Consider the following 18,859-nt stretch of genomic DNA (forward strand, 5'->3'; position numbering starts at 1 on the left):
TAATATTGTATAATTAAGTATTTAAATACAATATATTTAACATTTACTTATTAACATGTCAACAATGTACTTTTACCTTACGGATTTAGATAATAAACGTATTATTATTATTTTTATTAATGGGTTATAATACATCTTATTTTTCTCTATAAATAAAACTGTTTTTCCTGATTGGTGATCAACGCTCAGCCCAAGCCGTAAAAGTTATGAAACCGATTGTAGTTATCATATGTAATAGTGCACGCTAAGACGGGGTTTTTAGAAATATCACCTGCAATTATGGAAAAATTGTGAAATGCATGTCTCTTTATGAAAATTCATTTAAGGCGTGTTTTAAACAATTTGCCGAATCCTATCTTTTTCGGTGTTTGTTTACCATCTGATCACATTCAAACTCAATCTTTATGTAAATTCGTTTGAGACGTGTTTCATCCTTTTTGCAGAATCCAAGCCATCTCAATGGTAAATACAGCTCAAAGATTGTTTGGAGAAGCATTAAGGGTCGTTCGATCGACCTTAAATGTACTCTCAGAACCCTATATAAGAACTTATTAAATATATGTTCCAGCGATTTAGAAAATTCCAATCGCAATAGTGGTAATTTGCGGAAAATGCTGAATGAATTTTAGTTTACCATCGGATCGACTTCAAGCTTATATTCAAATATCTTTGTGAAAATTCATCTGAAACGTGTCTCACATTTTTATACCCTGAACCCGTATCTGTCTGTCTGTTTGTCCGTATGTATGAACGCAAGGATCTCAGAACCTATAAGAGCTAGAGACTTGAAATTGAAATGAATAGATGTAGGTACTCCTAGTGCCTGCGCAGATCGAGTTTGTTTCCGATAATCGATAACTTATTCCGTTTTCAAGCAATCGATAAGAATCGATATCGATATCCTGTTTTTTGGGCAATTTTTTTAAATAATAAGAGCTAGAGTCACCAAACTTGACATATAGCTTCTAAAATAGAATATATATAGGTATTTGATGTTGGAAGAAGAGGGTTCAGGGTATCCTCTAGTCGGGAGCTCCCGACTAGAACCTCTTACTTGTTGTTAATTTCTACCCCTTTTGGATGAAAAATTGCAAATAAAAGGTCAATGAGCAAAGTTAAAGGTGCAATCCCATTCACAGAGATCCATAAGAAAATTCGTTGCAGGCATGTTTCTTTAAAAAAAAATCACTTTTCACAAAATTCGAGCCTTTACTATAAAAAATACGGGTCAAAGGTTGTAAGGGCGAAGTTTTAAGTTTCATCCCATCGGCCTCAAACTTTTTTTCCATGCACTATGTTGAGTTCAAGATAGTTCGGATAGAATAAAAAACTTATATCTAAATAAAGCTAGCGGTAAAATACTCGCTAGTATAATATAATTATAATAATAATATACTATATTTTTTGCGCTTGACTGGCCCCAGTACTTTAATTTAGTGTGCTAAAGTGGTTTTTTTTATGAGAGCACACAAACCCAGGACCAGGACGTTATTATTTTTAATACATTTTTAAATAGGCTTGCCTACTATGGCTTTCTCCTAAGACTTCCCACCTGCGATTCACACCATTATCATTGTAAATCAATTTGGTGATAAAAACTTATGGGTTATGTTATATGACTTTGTATTTTGTATACCCCACTTTTGTAGTCATGTGTACTCTCAAAATTCTCATAAAAACAATGCGCTCTGCCACACGATAAGACCCTAACAATGTGAGCTGATTTTTTGCCAAAACAAACGGCTAGCGCTCTTTCTCTCTCTCTCTCCCACTGGGGGATTCAAGAAACTGGCGGGCATTAGCTGAGTGGTTTGTTCCATTAACTTTCAGTTGCATTCGAGCTGTGCGCCGCGGCGGTGCTCAAATCGGCGGTGCTTCAAATCAGCGGGTTGGTTAGTTCATTCGTGTTGCCGGTTCCAAACGGGTGGTGTATTTCGCGCACGTGTTACAACATCGAAATCTTCAAGTGGTTAACAATCAAAAGCAACAAAATAATAAACAAATAAGTCTTCTGATAGATAAAAACATTAATTATACATTTAGCTGGGTATGCAAAAATATATATACATCTAAAAAACTGTATATACAGTACGCAAATGTATTATTTTGTGTTTTTTTTTTAACAAACGTACATACATATATGTATATGCCTCTGTGTGAAGTAATTTGCTTGAGGCTTTACGTCATGAAGTCTGCCGAATAATTTTCTGTCGTTGGCTACACGGGATTTGTTCATATTTTCACATAGGTTTAGCATTTTCCTGCCATGGGGGACTGTGTTATTTTTAAGCACGTCGCTGCAAATGGGAAATGGCCAATAACCCTTTGCACCTCGGCGCCGTTTAAGGGGTGTGCCAATGACTCGGAGCACAGCGAACAAAGCATTTTTGGTACCCTTTCTTCTATGTGCCAGCCCCTTGCCAACCAACCACTTGCTGGTTTGTAGTCATATGTTTAAGTAATGTCGATATCTTTTGCCTGATTATAAATACATACATACACATATAAACATACATATGTATGTACTTATATACAACAACGTATGCAAGTCTAGAATGCAGTAATACGACAGTCTGTATTATATACATACAGTAATATGCCAGTTTGTATTATATATATTCATATGTATGTTTGTAGATTTTATGTATTCATATTTCTATACTTTTAAAAGTCGACACCAAGCACATTTGTAATCTAAGGCGTATTTTTTGTTTTTCTGTTGCAATAAATTATAATTCAAGTGATTAATTTACGCGAAGTGTAAAACAGAACTTTTGGAACAACTGTTGATATCAAGGGAAAGAGAGAGGGAGTGAGATAGTGAGAGAGAAGTATATAAACGTAGAGAGAAACAGAGAGTGAGAGAGAGAGGGAGTATGTGGTGAAATACTCTTATCCGGCATATTTCAGCAGCCGGTTTGGGAATAAATAATTATTTAAGCGCATGAAGCGACAAACCATTATTGTTGTAGTTTTGTGTAAACTTGGTTTCCGATAATAGCTTAAAACATCGGATCTGGGACTTACATACATACATTGCGAACTTATTATTTTATATTTTCTTATATTTCTGTTCCTTGTTTAATGATTGGCAAATTAACAGAAGGAGGCAATTTAATTTGTAATATGCGATATATTTAGGTTCTTTGACAATCAGTGTAATTGAATAATTCAAATATCTGTATATATCAACAGAGCATCTTATAATTGGCTCAAGTGAAAACAGCTATATGAATATTTACATACCTACATACTATATATGTACATTCTTGTAATATATATGTACATATGTTTACTTTACTCACAATTTTGGCGTGACACTTTTATTAATTGATTTGTAGAGAAACAATTATAAATATTGAAGTCATGCACATCAGCGAGTTCCAACAAACAGTTGGAACACTACCCTTGAATTCTATAGAACTCATTCAAACAAGGGGATTGCACTCACTTATAACTGGCAGGCAATTAAAGACCATTCAATATAATAAACGGGTCAAGAATATAACGTTACGAAATTCCGTCATTACAACAAACAGAGACGTCGTTTAGTTGTTGCTCTAAAACATAAATTAGTTAATAGTGTCTTGATCAGGGGTAGCTCTTGCAGAGGCCAATGGTTTACGGTCAACTTTAAGCATCATACATAACATAAGAGCTGTTGGCGGCTTATCACGCACGTTTTGATACCAGACGCCTATTTGTATGCCCTGGATCTATGTATGTATATGGGCAACGCTAATTAATAAAAATTATGGTTATTGTCATGAGAGTTGCGAAATTGTCAACGTCTTCAGATACAATATGATTTACGCTCAAATGACACATCTTATCAATTGCAGACATCGAGCAAGCAAATAAACAATTAAGTGAACGACCGATACGTATACTTCTCTATTTATCAAGTGCTCAGAACATTTACAGCCATAAGAATAAGTCTTATTGTAATATTATTATATAATTAGCCAGTTGGCTGTTAGACGTGTTTAAGAAACAGTTAAGAAACAATAAAACAGCCTAACAATTGCAAAGCATATCCGTAACATGATCTATTATATTTGTGAATTCCGAGCGCCAACTGTTTTTACCGCACATCTTTTTGTGGAGCTTACTTTTCAACGTGTGGATTGTTTTATTGTGTTAATTGTAAGCTTCATATATTTTATGAACTAATGAAACTTCGTACAAAAAGAACAGCTCCATTCAAATGAATTGAGGATAGAAATATGCCTGTGTTTCAATAATACAACATACAGGAGATTTGTAAATGTGTAAAACAAATTGTTTATCAAGAAGAATATACTACCCGATGGTAAAATTCGAGATTTTTATTAGATACATCGAAAGTCCAGTTGCTTCGATGTCTTTTATTAATCACTAATTATGCGACTATCAGAAAAGAGTAATGAACATATGAGTACTCAGAGAGCGGAAGAAAATTGGGCACAAGGTCGTCAGCTGAAGCTGTCATAATGTGAAGCGATAAGGAATCAGTGCGTAGTCACGAAGTTGCCGTAGTTGATACCTAGGATTAGTGGATGTATGTGACCAACCCGGCGAATGCTGCTCACATACTATTCGGGCATGCCCATGCGCACCTTTCAGCTAGGAAATTTATTTGACGGTTGTGCATTGTTTCCGATGGCAGGTTTTAGGGCTTCCACGACAGAATGGATAGTAGCGCCAAGCCGGAACGGAAAAATCCTCGTCAAGGGGCGAACTTTCTGTCGCAATTACTATTTGTCTGGGCTGTGCCTTTGCTGTATCGCGGATCACGACAGGGCCTGAATACAGATGATCTGACAGAATGTCTGAAGGAAGATCACTCGGAGGAGCTGGGCGATCGGCTGGAGGAGTAAGCGAAAAAATACGTCTAATTTAATCATTATTTATATGAACAATTATTGTCAGCGAGTGGTACAAGGAACTAGAGCGCGCCCATCGCAAGTCCGAAAAGCCACGTCTGCGCAACGCCTTGTTTCGCTGTTTTCTAGGACCCACCATAGTCAACGGCATAATATGCCTTGTCTACATAGTGATCAAGTAAGCGAAGGTTTGAGTTTGAACATTCACGAAATGGTTTGATTAAATGCATCTGGTTACAGAACCCTTATACCCGCCATACTGGCGCAGCTACTGCTGCAGTTTCAGCATCAATCGTCCACCTTGTCGGAAATGGTTGAAGCCGAAGCCCAAAACTTTACCAGCGTGCTTAACCGCAAAGCAAGGGCCATGACAGCCTTGGGTGTAACTTCGGGGGAAGGTAATGGTAAGTAGAAACAAAGGACTCCTCTATTATGTTTTGTTTACTTTATTGCTTTTCCCGACATTAGTCAATTCACCAAATGCACTGGATAGCGATGATCCTCTCAAGGACCATGTAAAGAATTTTTTTCCTGCTGCAGCGTCCAATACCACCGAACGGAATGCCTTGGAGGAGGGAGTTCATTATATTTGGAATGATGTTTATAGCCTTGGTATCGTCTTGGTTGTTTCGACGATGCTCGGTTGCTTCCTGGTACATCATGTGGACCTTCGTCAACGCCTGATGGGAGCGCGAATGCGCATAGCCTGCTGCTCTCTTATTTATCGAAAGACCCTGCGGCTGTCCATGAAAACAGCGGGCCAGACACCAGCCGGATATCTGATCAATCTACTCTCAAATGATGTCAATCGCCTGGACTACGGTTTTATTTTTATCCACTGGATCTGGATTATGCCCATCCAAGCGGTGCTCACTTGCTATTTGATATGGCTGCGTATTGGCATCCCGGCCCTGGTGGGCGTCATTGGATTACTGCTAAAAACTGTGCCCTTACAGTCGGCGTTAAGTAAGCTGACCTCAGTGCTTCGACTGCGCATAGCTGAGCGCACGGATGCGCGCGTGGGCATCATGAACGAGCTGGTGCAGGGCATACAGGTAATCAAGATGTACGCTTGGGAGAAACCCTTTCAGGCAGTGGTCGCCGAGGCTAGACGCTGCGAGATTCAACAAATACGCTACGCTTCGTATCTCCGTGGATTCTATCTCAGCACCATGGTGTTCACGGAGCGTTCCACTTTGTACATCACTTTGGTTGCAGCCGCTCTCATGGGGCAGCAAATTACGGCGGATTTCGTCTTTTCGGCTGCAAGCTATTATAACATCCTGCAATTGGTGGCTGCGATATGGTATCCGCTGGCAGTAACCTTCGGAGCCGAGGCGCTGGTCTCTTTGAGTCGCATTCAGGCCTTTCTTCAGCTAGAGGGTCGCGATGAGAAGGTCCATGGACTAACGCATAAAGGGCAGCAAGATAGCGGAGATACGCGAGCCATTGTCCTAAAGGACATCAGTGCCAATTGGGACAAGGAGAAACCGCAACGTACACTACAGAACTTCAATCTGCAGATAGAGAAGGGACAGCTTTGTGCGGTCATTGGACAGGTTGGAGCTGGCAAGAGTTCATTGCTCCAGCTGCTGCTTGGGGAGCTGCCCATAATCGATGGTGGCGTAATTATTGAGGGTGAACTATCCTATGCTTCGCAAGAGCCTTGGCTCTTCACCGGCACCGTTCGGAATAACATACTCTTTGGCGAACAGTACGAGCGAAAGCGTTACCAGGATGTAACCAGGTGCTGTGCCCTGACTACGGATTTCCAGCAGCTCAGCAGCGGTGACAAGACGATCGTGGGAGAGCGTGGAGCTTCCCTATCTGGTGGTCAACGTGCGCGCATTAGCTTGGCTAGGGCCGTCTATAAACCAGCATCCATTTATCTTCTCGATGATCCGTTAAGCGCAGTAGACTCCCATGTTGGAAGACATCTTTTCGACGAAGTCATTGGACCCCGTGGCAGACTGGCTCAGCAAAAGGCAACCCGTTTGCTGGTTACCCATCAAATACACTTTCTCTCAGAAGCAGATTGGATTGTTATTGTGGACCAAGGTCGCATCTTGAGGCAGGGGACATATACGGACCTAATCAACAGTGAGTTGGACTTTGCTAAGCTATTGGAGCGTCCGAAGGAGGCGGAAAAATCGAATGGCAGCTTGCAAGCATCATCAATTACAACTCTGAGTGGACATGAGGATATAGAGGAAGATGATGATATACCTTACATTGATGGCGTTCGTGATGGGTATCATCCGCTGCGGAAACAAAGCAATTCCACACATGGCAGCAAGTCGGTGAGTAATAATATATATTACGATTTTATCTTGTATCTGGGAATTGAGATAGCTTGCACAATATGCTAAGATGCGGATCTGATCTGAAGCCAACTTGCTTTTATCAATCATTTTCTATATATAATATACACTTCACGCAAAGCCTTAAGTCTAATAACTTCTTAATAATTTTCAAATATTTTCTATTTCTGAACTATTTATTAACGAAGCAGCAAAAAACACTTTAAAATAAAACATGTATTATTTAATTTATAAAATGTTATATTTTAAATTCTTTTTTACAGCTTAGCAACAGTGACCAAACGGGCATCGATCAAGATGATGATGAATTAGCCGAGGCGCAAGCCTCTGGAAGCATATCGCCGCGTGTGTGGTACGAGTACTTCCATGCGGGCAGCACCTTCTTGAGCTTTAGTTTTATGGTATGCATCATGCTGCTCTCCCAAGTGGTGTGTAGCAGCTCTGACTATTTTGCCAATATCTGGACGCAGCAGGAGCATCAGAGATCTCAGGGGGAGCCCACTAATTTCACCACCTACGAATGCATGTACATTTATGGCGCTCTCATTATTGGTGTAGTCGTCATGACCACATTTCGAGGATTCTTGTTCTTTAAGACATGCATGCACGCCTCCAAGGTGCTGCACGATCGAATGTTCAGTTGTATATTGCATGCGACCATGCGATTCTTCGATACCAATCCCTCCGGTCGTATACTTAATCGTTTCTCCAAAGATATGGGCGCTATTGATGAGCTTCTGCCGCGCGCCATGATGGACTTTATACAGATTGCTCTGGTCATGTTTGGCATACTGATTGTGATTTCTGTGGTGAATCCCGTGTTAATGGCTGCAATGCTGGTTGTGGGTATCATCGACATGCTCATATTGAAGCTCTATCTGCGTCCCTCGCAGGATCTGAAGCGTCTAGAAGGCATTTGCCGCAGTCCGGTATTTTCGCACTTAAGCTGCTCTTTGACGGGGCTGTCGATCATACGTTCACGTCAGCTACAGGATGTGGTCGCCAAAGAGTTTGATTTGCTTCAAGATGTGCACAGCAGCGTCTGGCAATTGACCATGGCGGCCAACACAGCATTGGGACTGTGGTTGGACTGCGTCAGTTGTGCCTTTCTCACAGCTGTGACTTTCAGTTTCATTATCACCAGTGAAAGTGAGTATATAGTCTTTTCGAATTAGAAACATGCTAATCCTTATTCAACGCGTTTAGCCACATATAGCGGCAATGTTGGTCTGGCCATCTCGCAGGCCATGATTCTTACGGGCATGGTGCAGTATGGTGTTCGTCAGGTGGCCGAGTCACTGCAACAGATGACCAGTGTTGAGCGTGTGCTTCAGTACACGGAACTCGAACAGGAGACGGCGTCTAGAGGCAAGGAGCCTTCCCAACATTGGCCCACGTTGGGTCAGGTGGAGCTGCGTGACATGAGTTGCCGCTATGATCCCAATGGCTCAGCAGTTCTCAAGCATCTTAGCTTGACCATTGAACCAGGCTGGAAGGTGGGGATTGTGGGTCGCACTGGTGCGGGCAAATCTTCGCTGATTGGCGCACTATTTCGTCTGGCATACATTGAGGGTGGCATCTATATTGATGACATCGAAACGGGTAGTATTTCCCTGGAGACCTTACGTACCCGTATTTCCATCATACCACAAGATCCAGTGCTCTTCTCCGCTACAATTCGATATAACTTGGATCCCTTTGAACTCTACAGCGACGCAGAATTGTGGCGCGCTCTGGAGGATGTCGAATTGCGAGCGGCGATTCCTGGTCTAGACTTTATGGTCACCGAGCGTGGCAGCAATTTCAGTGTGGGTCAGCGACAGCTTCTCTGCTTGGCGCGTGCGATCCTACGCAACAACAAGGTTCTAGTGCTGGATGAGGCTACCGCCAACGTGGATCCACAGTTAGTATACAGAAAGGCAAATGTCAATTGGTTACTCACTTAACTCTTCTTTTATAGAACGGATTCACTGATCCAGCGCACGATACGTGTCAAATTCCAGCACTGTACAGTGTTGACTGTCGCACACAGACTGCACACCGTTATGGATTCGGATCGTATAATTGTTATGGATGCTGGAAATGCAGTTGAATTTGATGTACCACATTTACTGCTGAAGAAATCGCAGGGAGTACTCAGACAAATGGTCGAGGCCACTGGAGGAGAGGCGGAGGCACTCAAGAGTGTGGCCAGCAACTCTTTTAAGCGCATGCAGCAGGAGCGTGAGGAGCAGCGAGCACGTGAGGAACAGCAGGAGGACTAGGTGCTGGAACTGATCGATATGTATTCAATGCAGGACTTGGCGTTTAATTTAAAATATTTAAAATCCAGCAAGATTACAGCCCTTTATGTAGGCCCAGTTAATGCATTCATTTAAACTTTATGAAAAACTAAGAAAATTTCAAATTTTCCCGAATTAGCTTCATAATATTTGTATGAAAAATTAGGACAACTCATGAACCGTACCAAAATGATTTACTTGTATATACTTTGTTAACAACGTCCCATGTTTGTAAGCTTTGTTGGATTTGTACTTTTTTGTTTTCGTTATTTGTCAGTCACTTATTTCTCGTATCGGTTACTACTTAAAAAATCTAGATGTACTGCCTTATATGTAAGTTTAAAAAATGCAATGTACTTGGGAGCAATTTTACAGTAAGTTTAAAGAGTATATTAATTGCAGGATCAAAGGTTTAAGTGTAAAGTTCTTAGATTTAGATATATCAGAAATACCCAACGATTTTGAAAGAACTCAATATAAATAATTTATTTTATATACTCATACATTTGTTGGGTTGTTTGCAACAGACAATAGTAAACCAGGATAACAAAGTGTAATTTGAGATAAATCTCCTGCAAACTTTATATATCTGATATAATGCACTCTAAGAATTTTTCCTTTACCCACTTAACATGTTAGTTAGCATTTCAAATATATTTAGTGTATAAGAAATCTACACATCAAGGCCGGATATAATCCAATAAACACAAAAACAATCACACTGTGAACTCTTGTACTTGAAACATTGGCTGGAAAGCTGTATGCGAAATTAATTAAATTTTATTAAAATATACATAAATAATTGTCTTAATAATTGCATTGTCACGATTTTACAATAGCGTGATTTTCATACGGTTGGGATTATAAATAATAATTGGGGTACAATACAAACATGTATATGGTAATTTAGCTAGAATATTTGGGAAAGCCTTGCATCACTTTCGCGATGAAGGATTTGTTGTTGTTGGCTTTGGAGTCCGTGAGCTGCGACCAGCTGACGTTTGCTGCTCATAAGGCACCGGCGGTGTTCCATCGGCGTAGTGTACGGCTGAGATGCGACTCTCGACCGAGAACAGCTGCGTGTCTTGGCTTTGTGCCGAGCCGGACTTTTCCTGCTCGGAGAGAAACGAGACAACAGGCGTCGAAGTTTTCTGTCTGTCGTTGGTGCCATTAGTGGCGTGGCCCTGTGCTGGAGTGCGAGGCGAACTGGGTGACAGCGAATCGATGACGGATTGCAGAAAGTTGCTCTTGAGAGAGTCGTCTGTGCTCTCGGAGCTGCTCTCTCCACCATGGACCCGATGCCTCAGCAGCTCTTTGGTGAGGAACTCACGCAAATTGAGCGAACGCCCCATTTGGCTGACCTCCTGTGGTGCATCCGCAGACCGTCCGGATGAGGTTTGGCGCAGACCTCCGCCCGCAGACCGCTGGGTATGCCGGGGCTCCGGTGACATACTGCCAACGCTGCTGTTCGGGGGCTCAGCATGGCGCTGTCTCTGGCGCATGCTGACGGGTCGCTGCATGTTCATGCGTTCCATATCCAGTTGCACTTCGATGGTCAACGGCGACCTGGAAAATGGCTCTATACCGCTCTCATTGGGCGCATATGTGCTGGTTTCCGGTGGAATGCTTTCGCGACGCGTGCTGCTTGCCACTTCCAATTCGGGTAGCTCGCCCGCTTCTAGCCCACGCCTGAATGATGCCTTCAGTATGCGCCTTTGTCGCAGCTCTGCCTCCACATTAAAGGAATCACTGCTGTCCAGGCTGGCGCTGTCAATCAGCTCGCGCTGTTCGGGCGGCTCGCGTGCCAGTCGGTGCTGTATATAGTCGCGTCTGTTGGGAAATTCACGTATACTAACATTTTGCAGCCGTAGTCGCTGCAACAGCTCACTTGGTGCCATCGATTGCGGATCCGTCTCGACATGTACATGTGTCCCCGTTGTGGTAATCTCATGCAAATAGGCACTGATGCTGGGAAATTCGCGATAGTCTAGACCATGGCCGCGTTGCTTGATGGCTTGGATGAGTTCATGGAACTCGCGCTGCAATCGCATGCTTTGATCCTTTTCTAGATGTGCCAGATCAAGCTGCAACTCCTGCGCGTACTGATCGAAGCTGGGAAAGGGCATGGGTGCCGGCGTTGCAGCCACAATATGCGACTGCGCCGGTGTGTCCACTTCTGTAATGGTTGACAGCTCGTGAGCCAGTTCCTCTGCCGCCAGCTGTGGACTGTAACGACGTATTGTGGCAGGCGGCACTTTACCACGGCGCGGCACGTTGCTCTGTGTGGATGAGGCCAACGATATGGGCTCCACCTCGGGCGGCTCCTGGCCCATGGCTGTAATTGGGCGTGAAATAGAGATGCCGCTATCAAGACTGGCGCCCGTTGGTTTGTGCTTTTGCAGCGGGAGCGCCTCTGAGTGGGATGGCGTGGTGTCCTGGCTATCACTGCGGTCCGAGATTGTGCGAGAGCGGACCTGCTCCTGCGGCTTTTCCTGTGTGTGTAAAGGCGGCAAGTCAAAGTATTCTGTGGAATGGCGTTCTCCCTCGCTAGCCGAGGTCAGCGTGACCTCTACCAGTCGCTGCTTCTCCTCCCGCACCTTGGTTATCAGTTCGGTTAGCTCCGCAATGCGCTGTGTGCAGTTTTCCGTGAGCTGGGCATAACGCTCCATTTGGCGTGTTGCAGTCTGCTCGCTGGTAACCTGAGATTGGCTTATCAGGCTTGTTCTGGGCGGCTCCACGGATCGTTGCCTTTGCTTTTCCGTAATGCGTGTAGTGGTCGTTGCTTCAGTAATGGTTATCTGATTGTGCTTCACCTGTTGTGGCGCCTGATTGGCCGACGAACGTGCTGTACTCTTTGCGCTCACTTCTTCCAGAGACACTGGACCTGGTCGTCTTCCAGTAGTTGCCCGACTACTGGTAGTAGGTCGCTCTGTATCTCCAACGTGTGCCTGGTCCTTTTGGTGATGCTGCTGGTTTGCCCAACGTCTGTTCCAGAGCTGATCGAAACTTCGCTCACTATGATCCTTATCCAACTTTTCCTGTTCCTGCTGCTGTCGCTGTTCCTTCTGCTGGTTGCGCAGCGTGTCTTCGAGCTCATTGACGAAACTACGATTGTCCCGGATAAAGGCCTGCACACGCTCCACGCGCTGATTGTCAATCAGTGTTTCATTCACCGTGGAGCCAGATGAAATATTTCGTGGATTATTGATGATCGATTCCGAAGGCGTTGGCACTTCCGAACTGCTAGCTCCCAGTTGATCAATGGAGTTGCGCGACATTCCAAGTAATCGCTGCACATAGTGAGCGACCATCGGATGTAGGGGTTCGGGCTGAGGAGGAGCTGAATCTACAGGCTTAATGTTCTTATAGTTAACAGGCGGCAATTCGCGATACGATGTAGAATTGGAATCGATGGAATTCTGCCGCTGATTATGCACAGCTACCTGCGATGGTACAGCTGTAAGAGCCCCCTCAGTGGGCGCAGACGAAGATGTAGTTGGCGTCGGCGTTGGCTTATTGGTTTGGTCACTTGCTACTATTTGGGTTGGTTTGTCCTGAGCCTTACTCTTGGGCACAAGATGCTTAACGGTTCCGTCGCTCTTCACCTTGATTATAATCTCTACGGGACCATCGTCACCTTTTTTTCTGCGTTCCTGCTGACTACTGACTTTTTGCTGCTGCTTGTACAATTGACGCAGCCGTTGCTCCAATAACTCCTCCTTCTGCTGCAATTCCATCTCACGCTGGCTTATATTCCGTGCTGTGCCTCTGTGTATGTTGGCGCGTTCCTTTCGTATGGAATCGATAACCTGTTGTGCATGGTCACCGTTCATTTCGCCCGCTTGCAGCTCGGCCAGTAGCTGTGACCGTATTTTCTCGATGCGTTGTAGCAAGCTCTTCAATTTAATGGACTTAGCCGTATCGGCATGCATGCTCTTGAGCTCGGTGCGCAGCTGCTTGCTCTGATCATTCACATAGTCCAGCAGTATGGAGCAGCAGCTGCCGGTACTCACAACATCGTCTGCCTTGTTTGACGGCGGGTCGCCCACATTGATAGCCTCCACCACGTTGGATTTGGTGTGCGTTCCTGCCTTGCGGGGTGAAGTATGCCGGGTGACTGTTACCTCGGGACAAGTAACAATAGCTGGACGCAACAGCATCTCCTCCATTGCCGCGTTCATTTTCTGCTCACGTCGCAACGCCAAGTCGGCGAAACGATGGCTGGGAACAAAGTTTGCCTGTTCGAAAAGGATTTAAAAATGAAACAATGTAAAAGGGTACCGTAAGTTATTTTTAGCTCACGTCACTGGGCAACAGCTGGGGCTGCTGCTGTGTCAATGCTTCCAGTTTCTCCGTCAACTCGGCACAATCGCGACGCACCTGCTCGCGTTGCAGCGCCTTTTGTCCTCGCTGATCGGTGACTTGACTACGAAATAATTGGGAAATATATATATTTAATGTGATTGTGATAGCCGTGGTAACAGAGTCGTGAATGTCAATAAATAGTACAAGAAACACACACACATTCGGCTAGCCGAAAATTAAAAAAATTGAAAACGCACATCTTAGGATTTTACAGGTATGTGGGGAGAATTGTGTAGCTCGTAACTACAAATGTCCTCTTAAAATACTTTCCCCACCCTCAATTGTTTTAACCTTACCAAGAAGGATGACATCAGTTTCTTAAAAAGAGTAATCAGCCTTACCGTAAATTATTCAACTCCTGCTCGCGCAACTGCCTCAACTGAGTCTCGATGCGTGCGTTATCCATGGCATTCAGGCGCATGCTATCCTGTGGATCGACTTGTACGGCCTGCGCGGGCGCCTTATAGTTGCGACGATATTTGTTATTGTGGTCATAGAACTGAACGTGTCCAGTTGTATTCGTCTCACCTCTCTGCGCCTGGCGCATCACATATGTCGTGGTAGAGACTGTGGAATGGCTGGCAGTGGTGCTTACTGGAGTTGCAGATGTACTGGTGGTCGAAGTAGTCACGGGCGGTTGCTGAGGAGGAGCGGGCTGTTGAGCGTATTGGCATACGGTTTGCATTGGATATGGTTGCATGGGATAAGGTAGAATGGCATAAGGTGGCATCATCTGTGGTGCATACACAGCATGCGGATGTATGAAAGGAGGTAGTGGATTCATCTGCGCCTGTTGCATAGGCATCTGCTGCATGGGGGGCAACTGATGTATAGGCGGCTCTGGTATAGGCTTTGCCGTTCTTGGCTGCACGGTGCTGGCTGCAGTAGATGCTTCCACTGTAGCTTTCGGTTGCGCTAATTCCGTGTTACATCTGAGACCAGCATCTATGACCTTAGCGGGAGCGGACTCTTTGTTGTTGTTTCTCAATGAGGAACGCTTTGGCAGCTGCGTAGACTGCCGGCGGCTGTCGGCTGGGAGTATTGTTGGTGCACGACTTGATGGAATTGGTTGCTCTGTTACTGTTCTAGTAGGTGACACATTGGAGGAACCCGCTGGGGCTGCGGCCGTCATCGTTTTGCTGGGTGAACGAGGCAAGGACCTTGTGGGACTGCGGGGCATGTGAATTTGTTGCTCATGCGGCTGTCTTTGCGTGCTTTCCAAAGACATTTCTGTGTCTATTGTGGTGCGCCGTACCAAGTCTGTGATTTGGGTGAAACGTGGCCGGGAAGGAATAGAATTCGACGGTGCAGCGGCTGAGCGCTTTTGTAGCTCAGAGGCACTTGTGGGAGTGGGACGCACCACGCGACTAAATTTACGATTCGTTTGCATATACAAATCGTTTATCTCGATGCCATCGCGTGCGCATATCTCGAGCGAATCTTCGCTTTCAATGTCCACATCTAAAATAACTGGCGGGGTCTTTTCCAGTCTCCTGCCAGTCGCCTCGTTTGCAGTTGGCTGCGCTTCGTGCTCATCAGTGCTGCTGTCAGAGATCGTTTCGAGCTCCACCTCATCGTTGTTGTCGTTTTGGCCATTACTTTGACAACATGTGTGGCGTTTCCGCTTAAAAGAACTTTGCCTGTCCGAAACTTTACAGGCTTGTTTATTGCACAACCTGTTCTCTTTACCCACATGCCCGTTTTCTTCTGTTTGTACTGGCGTCTGTGTGCCTGCTGTGGCGCGTCCCTCCACATTGAGTTCTTTACCCCCCGTGGAACGCAGCACATTAGCGGGCGTGTGCTTTACAGCACGCTTTGCAGCGAGGCGACGACACTTTTTCATTTTTTCGGCACGCAGCTGCTTTTGTTGCTCGCTATTTTCGGTTTCAGCCTGGGCGGCACGATGGGCGGCACCCACCTGAAACATAGAGGTACGGTAGTCCTGGTATTTTTTGGCCATAACATGCTCACGCCACGTATCTAACTCCTTTTGTTTTATCTGCTCCAGGTTTTGAACCTGACGCGCTTGCTCTGCAGCCACCTCTTGTCGTATGTGGCGAGCCAAGCTGTTGGATTTCTCACGCACCTAAACAAGTTTAATTTCGAAATTTTACAATGTAAGCGTTATAAACGTAACTGCGTCTTACCTGCTGTAAACGAGTTATGCGACGCTCGCTTTCGAGATCTTTTTTAACACGCTCGGGATCAGCAAGAAATCGGTTGCGTTGCTTGCTATTCGCATCAACTTTACCATTTACTGTCATCTTTAGCGCCATTATCAGTTAAAACTTGTACTAAACACTGAAAACATTTACTAACACTTAACAAAAACACTTTTTGACTACAAAATCAAAAGCCAACGTTCAAAATTCCTCGGCAAGCCAGCAAAAGAAGCGCAAGCGCACACACAGTTATGTATTCGAGCGTGTATCGGTATATTATTGCTGTGCTGAGTATATCGATTAAGGGAAGCATCAAAAATATCGCATACGTCAAAAGAACAGCTGTTGCAACTTTTGTTTTGATTACGAGAGTATACTTCAAAATTAATTTACTATTTGGGCCTATCACATTACCGTAATGGCTTTCATGTTGCGTCAGCTTGTAAGACCTGCGCTGCAAAGGTAATTATAAGCAAGAATGAACTTAGCAACAGTCCGCAATTATTATATTTTACAGAAATTTGTTCTATTCGGCAACAAAATTGGGTCCAGCCGTCAAAGATGTCGCCCCAGCCACCACAACAAATACGCAACAGCAGCTGCAGTTAAGCGAAAGTTGCTTGAAACGTTTGCGTGAGATATGCAATGATGGTTCTTTTTTGCGCGTTACTGTTGAGGGCGGCGGTTGTTCTGGATTTCAATACAAATTTGATTTAGACAACAAGCTGAATGAGGATGACCTACAGTTTGGAGAGGAGCAGGCAAAAGTCGTGATTGATACAGTCTCGCTGGACTACTGCAATGGTGCTACCGTAGACTACCAAAGCGAGCTTATAAGAGCTGGGTTTCGCATGGTTGCCAATCCGCTGGCCGAGCAGGGCTGCTCCTGTGGCTCGTCGTTCTCAGTTAAATTGTAAATAATAATTATGTTATACGTTGCTTGTTAAACTTTAGCGAAATATTCAAACATACAGATATAAATTTATATGTTCAGGTATGTATATACACACTGCACCGATCATGAATCTATAAAAAGGGTATGCTGCCCCTTAATCAGCTGGTTGGTCAATGGGTTTCCGGTTCATCGGTCATGTACAGGTTTTAAGCGCTAGTTATCGTTCCCCTTAATAGTATTCTAGCCCGGAAAACACGATAATCCAATAACCAATAAGCCGGCAACAGGGCAGTAGTAACATAGCCAGTTGCTAAGTTGGACAGTGGCCGGGTCATTTTTAAATAATATACAATATAAAGCAGTGCGACAGGCAGACATTCATTTGCAAGCAGCCAGTTGTTCGCTTAAGCTTATCACTTGCTCCGTTAGGACGCTGATTTGCTCCTCATAGTTGATGCGAGTCGTGGTCTGTAAGGATTTAAATTTAGTGCCAATAACAGGCAGTATGTGGCTCGCTTACCAGTTCCTCCTCGAGCATCTGCAGTGCACCGCCTAGGCTGGACAACTGCTCGTCCTTGGCTTTCAGTTCTTGCGTTGCATTTTCCAGACAGATTTGCAAATGTAATGCCTCCTGTTCAAATGAGCGCAGACGCGACTCGGCCAGAGCCTTCAGTCGCAATAAATCTTCGTACCTTTTGCTAAACACGCTGTATATAAGTTGCTCCTTGGTAGGTGGCTCTGGCGGTTCCTGCAGCGAATCGCGCACACGCTGTCCGCTCTTATTTTCTAGGCAGCATGGTTTCACGGTGATGCCCGCTGCAGCTGTGCTACAGCTACAAATACTGCTGGCATCGACTGTTTTGCTGAGATCCACGTTCGTGTTCGAGTTTATGCTCTGATGAAGTTTCGTCACCTCGTACTGGGCTCGCCAGTGCGCCGCCTCCTTTTCCAGTAGCGCAATGCGTTCTTCGGCAGTGAGCGTTAAGGCCAAGTTGGTGTTAAGCTGGTGCTGCTGCTGCTGCTGGGGATTGTGCAGCGGGGTGCTATCACTGCCAGTGGCGCTCAAAGCATCTTCACTGCCAAGCTGTAACCACAAGAATAAAGCTCTAACTATTTTAAGGAGGTTTTTTTCTTAACACCTCACCATGCTAGCAGCATCTACCAACTTTGTTTCGAGTTCACAATTTCTTTGCTGCAGCGTTTCTACCTCTTTGCGAAGCCGTTTCTCCAATTCGTTCTGGTCAGCAATTCGTCTCTCCAGCTTCTGTTCCAGTTCTGAAATGCGCTCTGTGTGCAGCAACAAGTCGCGTTGCCTATCATCTATCTGCGGGTGGCAATTGTTATACAATTATTGTACGTAAGGGCTTGTGCGTGGGTGTAAATATGTGCTTTGCCAAAATTACCAATGATGTTAGCTGTGCGTTTTCCATTATTTTTTTCTGCAGCTCCTCGAATATAAGCGCTTCTTGCGCTGCGTTTAAGTTTGCGGCTTCACTCTGTGGCTCTGGTTTGCTGCCACCCAAAAGCGCGCGCCTGATTGGCTCCTTTTTCTTATGCGCCTGGTCGTGCACGGCTAGTTCCTGCTGCAGCTGCGAGACCCGCGATTCCAGCTGTTTGTTGCGAAAACCAAGCGAGTCCACCTCCTGCTCTGTTCGTCTCAGCGATGTTGCGTTCTGTTGCAGTTGCTCGCGCAGGCTCGCCTCCTTCGCTTGCTCATCTAGCACAGCTTTCTTCAACACTTGCGCTTGGGCGCGCAGCTATGTGCGTGGGCGGATGTGGATTAAATTAGATTAATGCGCTTGCGAATGGGGCGTAAACTGTTGCTGTTTGCGTTACCTTTGAGTATTCACTCGCCAGTTTGTGATACTTGGCCTCCGGCACTGTGCCGTCCATGCTAGTCATTTTCTCTGCCATGCAGGCAGGTGCAACGTTGCACTCTGCAGAAATATTAGGTTAATTGTTTAAACAA

General features: G+C 44.7%; 4 protein-coding genes across 5 annotated transcripts; 2 read left to right on the forward strand and 2 right to left on the reverse strand.

Moving 5' to 3' along the window:
* The first annotated feature begins 1,868 nt into the window (after positions 1-1,868).
* On the forward strand, positions 1,869-10,239 carry LOC115770909 (multidrug resistance-associated protein 4-like). 2 transcript variants are annotated; one of them, XM_030716353.1, is made up of 8 exons: positions 1,869-2,047; positions 4,649-4,855; positions 4,912-5,043; positions 5,106-5,269; positions 5,334-7,165; positions 7,450-8,335; positions 8,393-9,089; positions 9,147-10,239. In XM_030716353.1, exons 2-8 carry the CDS (start codon positions 4,671-4,673, stop codon positions 9,448-9,450), a joined length of 4,200 nt encoding a protein of 1,399 aa, XP_030572213.1. In that variant the 5' UTR covers positions 1,869-2,047; positions 4,649-4,670; the 3' UTR covers positions 9,451-10,239. The 2 variants fall into 2 exon arrangements, with proteins under 2 accessions (XP_030572213.1, XP_030572214.1); XM_030716354.1 differs by having other exon boundaries at positions 1,876-1,888.
* A 27-nt stretch (positions 10,240-10,266) lies between these two features.
* Positions 10,267-16,243, reverse strand: LOC115770908. Its single transcript, XM_030716352.1, has 4 exons — positions 15,981-16,243; positions 14,175-15,919; positions 13,771-13,894; positions 10,267-13,706 (listed from the first exon to the last, which is right to left on the reverse strand). Exons 1-4 carry the CDS (start codon positions 16,107-16,109, stop codon positions 10,404-10,406), a joined length of 5,301 nt encoding a protein of 1,766 aa, XP_030572212.1. The 5' UTR covers positions 16,110-16,243; the 3' UTR covers positions 10,267-10,403.
* Positions 16,244-16,322: 79 nt separating this feature from the next.
* On the forward strand, positions 16,323-16,980 carry LOC115770911 (iron-sulfur cluster assembly 2 homolog, mitochondrial). The gene is made up of 2 exons (XM_030716356.1): positions 16,323-16,457; positions 16,513-16,980. Exons 1-2 carry the CDS (start codon positions 16,414-16,416, stop codon positions 16,910-16,912), a joined length of 444 nt encoding a protein of 147 aa, XP_030572216.1. The 5' UTR covers positions 16,323-16,413; the 3' UTR covers positions 16,913-16,980.
* Positions 16,981-17,077: 97 nt separating this feature from the next.
* On the reverse strand, positions 17,078-18,804 carry LOC115770910 (protein phosphatase 1 regulatory subunit 21). Its single transcript, XM_030716355.1, has 5 exons — positions 18,727-18,804; positions 18,294-18,647; positions 18,035-18,214; positions 17,411-17,974; positions 17,078-17,358 (listed from the first exon to the last, which is right to left on the reverse strand). The coding sequence occupies exons 1-5, from the start codon at positions 18,802-18,804 to the stop codon at positions 17,269-17,271; spliced, it is 1,266 nt and encodes a 421-aa protein (XP_030572215.1). The 3' UTR covers positions 17,078-17,268.
* Positions 18,805-18,859: the final 55 nt, after the last annotated feature.

The sequence above is a fragment of the Drosophila novamexicana genome, unplaced genomic scaffold, assembly GCF_003285875.2.
Source record: "Drosophila novamexicana strain 15010-1031.04,08,12 unplaced genomic scaffold, DnovRS2.1 tig00004560-arrow-pilon, whole genome shotgun sequence".
NCBI classification, from domain to species: Eukaryota; Metazoa; Arthropoda; class Insecta; order Diptera; family Drosophilidae; genus Drosophila; species Drosophila novamexicana.

What these genes read in the sequence shown, in the direction of transcription:
- LOC115770909 (XM_030716353.1), top strand. Translation starts at nt 4,671, where the DNA reads ATGGATAGTAGCGCCAAGCCGGAACGGAAAAATCCTCGTCAAGGGGCG. An exon ending in CCACACATGGCAGCAAGTCG is followed by an intron (nt 7,166 to 7,449) that starts GTGAGTAATAAT and finishes TCTTTTTTACAG; the next exon opens with CTTAGCAACAGTGACCAAAC. An exon ending in ACCGCCAACGTGGATCCACA is followed by an intron (nt 9,090 to 9,146) that starts GTTAGTATACAG and finishes CTTCTTTTATAG; the next exon opens with AACGGATTCACTGATCCAGC.
- LOC115770908 (XM_030716352.1), bottom strand. Translation starts at nt 16,109, where the DNA reads ATGGCGCTAAAGATGACAGTAAATGGTAAAGTTGATGCGAATAGCAAG. An exon ending in GCATAACTCGTTTACAGCAG is followed by an intron (nt 15,920 to 15,980) that starts GTAAGACGCAGT and finishes AAACTTGTTTAG; the next exon opens with GTGCGTGAGAAATCCAACAG. An exon ending in CAGGAGTTGAATAATTTACG is followed by an intron (nt 13,895 to 14,174) that starts GTAAGGCTGATT and finishes ATTATTTCGTAG; the next exon opens with TCAAGTCACCGATCAGCGAG.
- LOC115770911 (XM_030716356.1), top strand. Translation starts at nt 16,414, where the DNA reads ATGGCTTTCATGTTGCGTCAGCTTGTAAGACCTGCGCTGCAAAG. An exon ending in GTAAGACCTGCGCTGCAAAG is followed by an intron (nt 16,458 to 16,512) that starts GTAATTATAAGC and finishes TATATTTTACAG; the next exon opens with AAATTTGTTCTATTCGGCAA.
- LOC115770910 (XM_030716355.1), bottom strand. Translation starts at nt 18,804, where the DNA reads ATGGCAGAGAAAATGACTAGCATGGACGGCACAGTGCCGGAGGCCAAG. An exon ending in ACGCACAGCTAACATCATTG is followed by an intron (nt 18,215 to 18,293) that starts GTAATTTTGGCA and finishes TGCCACCCGCAG; the next exon opens with ATAGATGATAGGCAACGCGA. An exon ending in TGGTAGATGCTGCTAGCATG is followed by an intron (nt 17,975 to 18,034) that starts GTGAGGTGTTAA and finishes TTGTGGTTACAG; the next exon opens with CTTGGCAGTGAAGATGCTTT.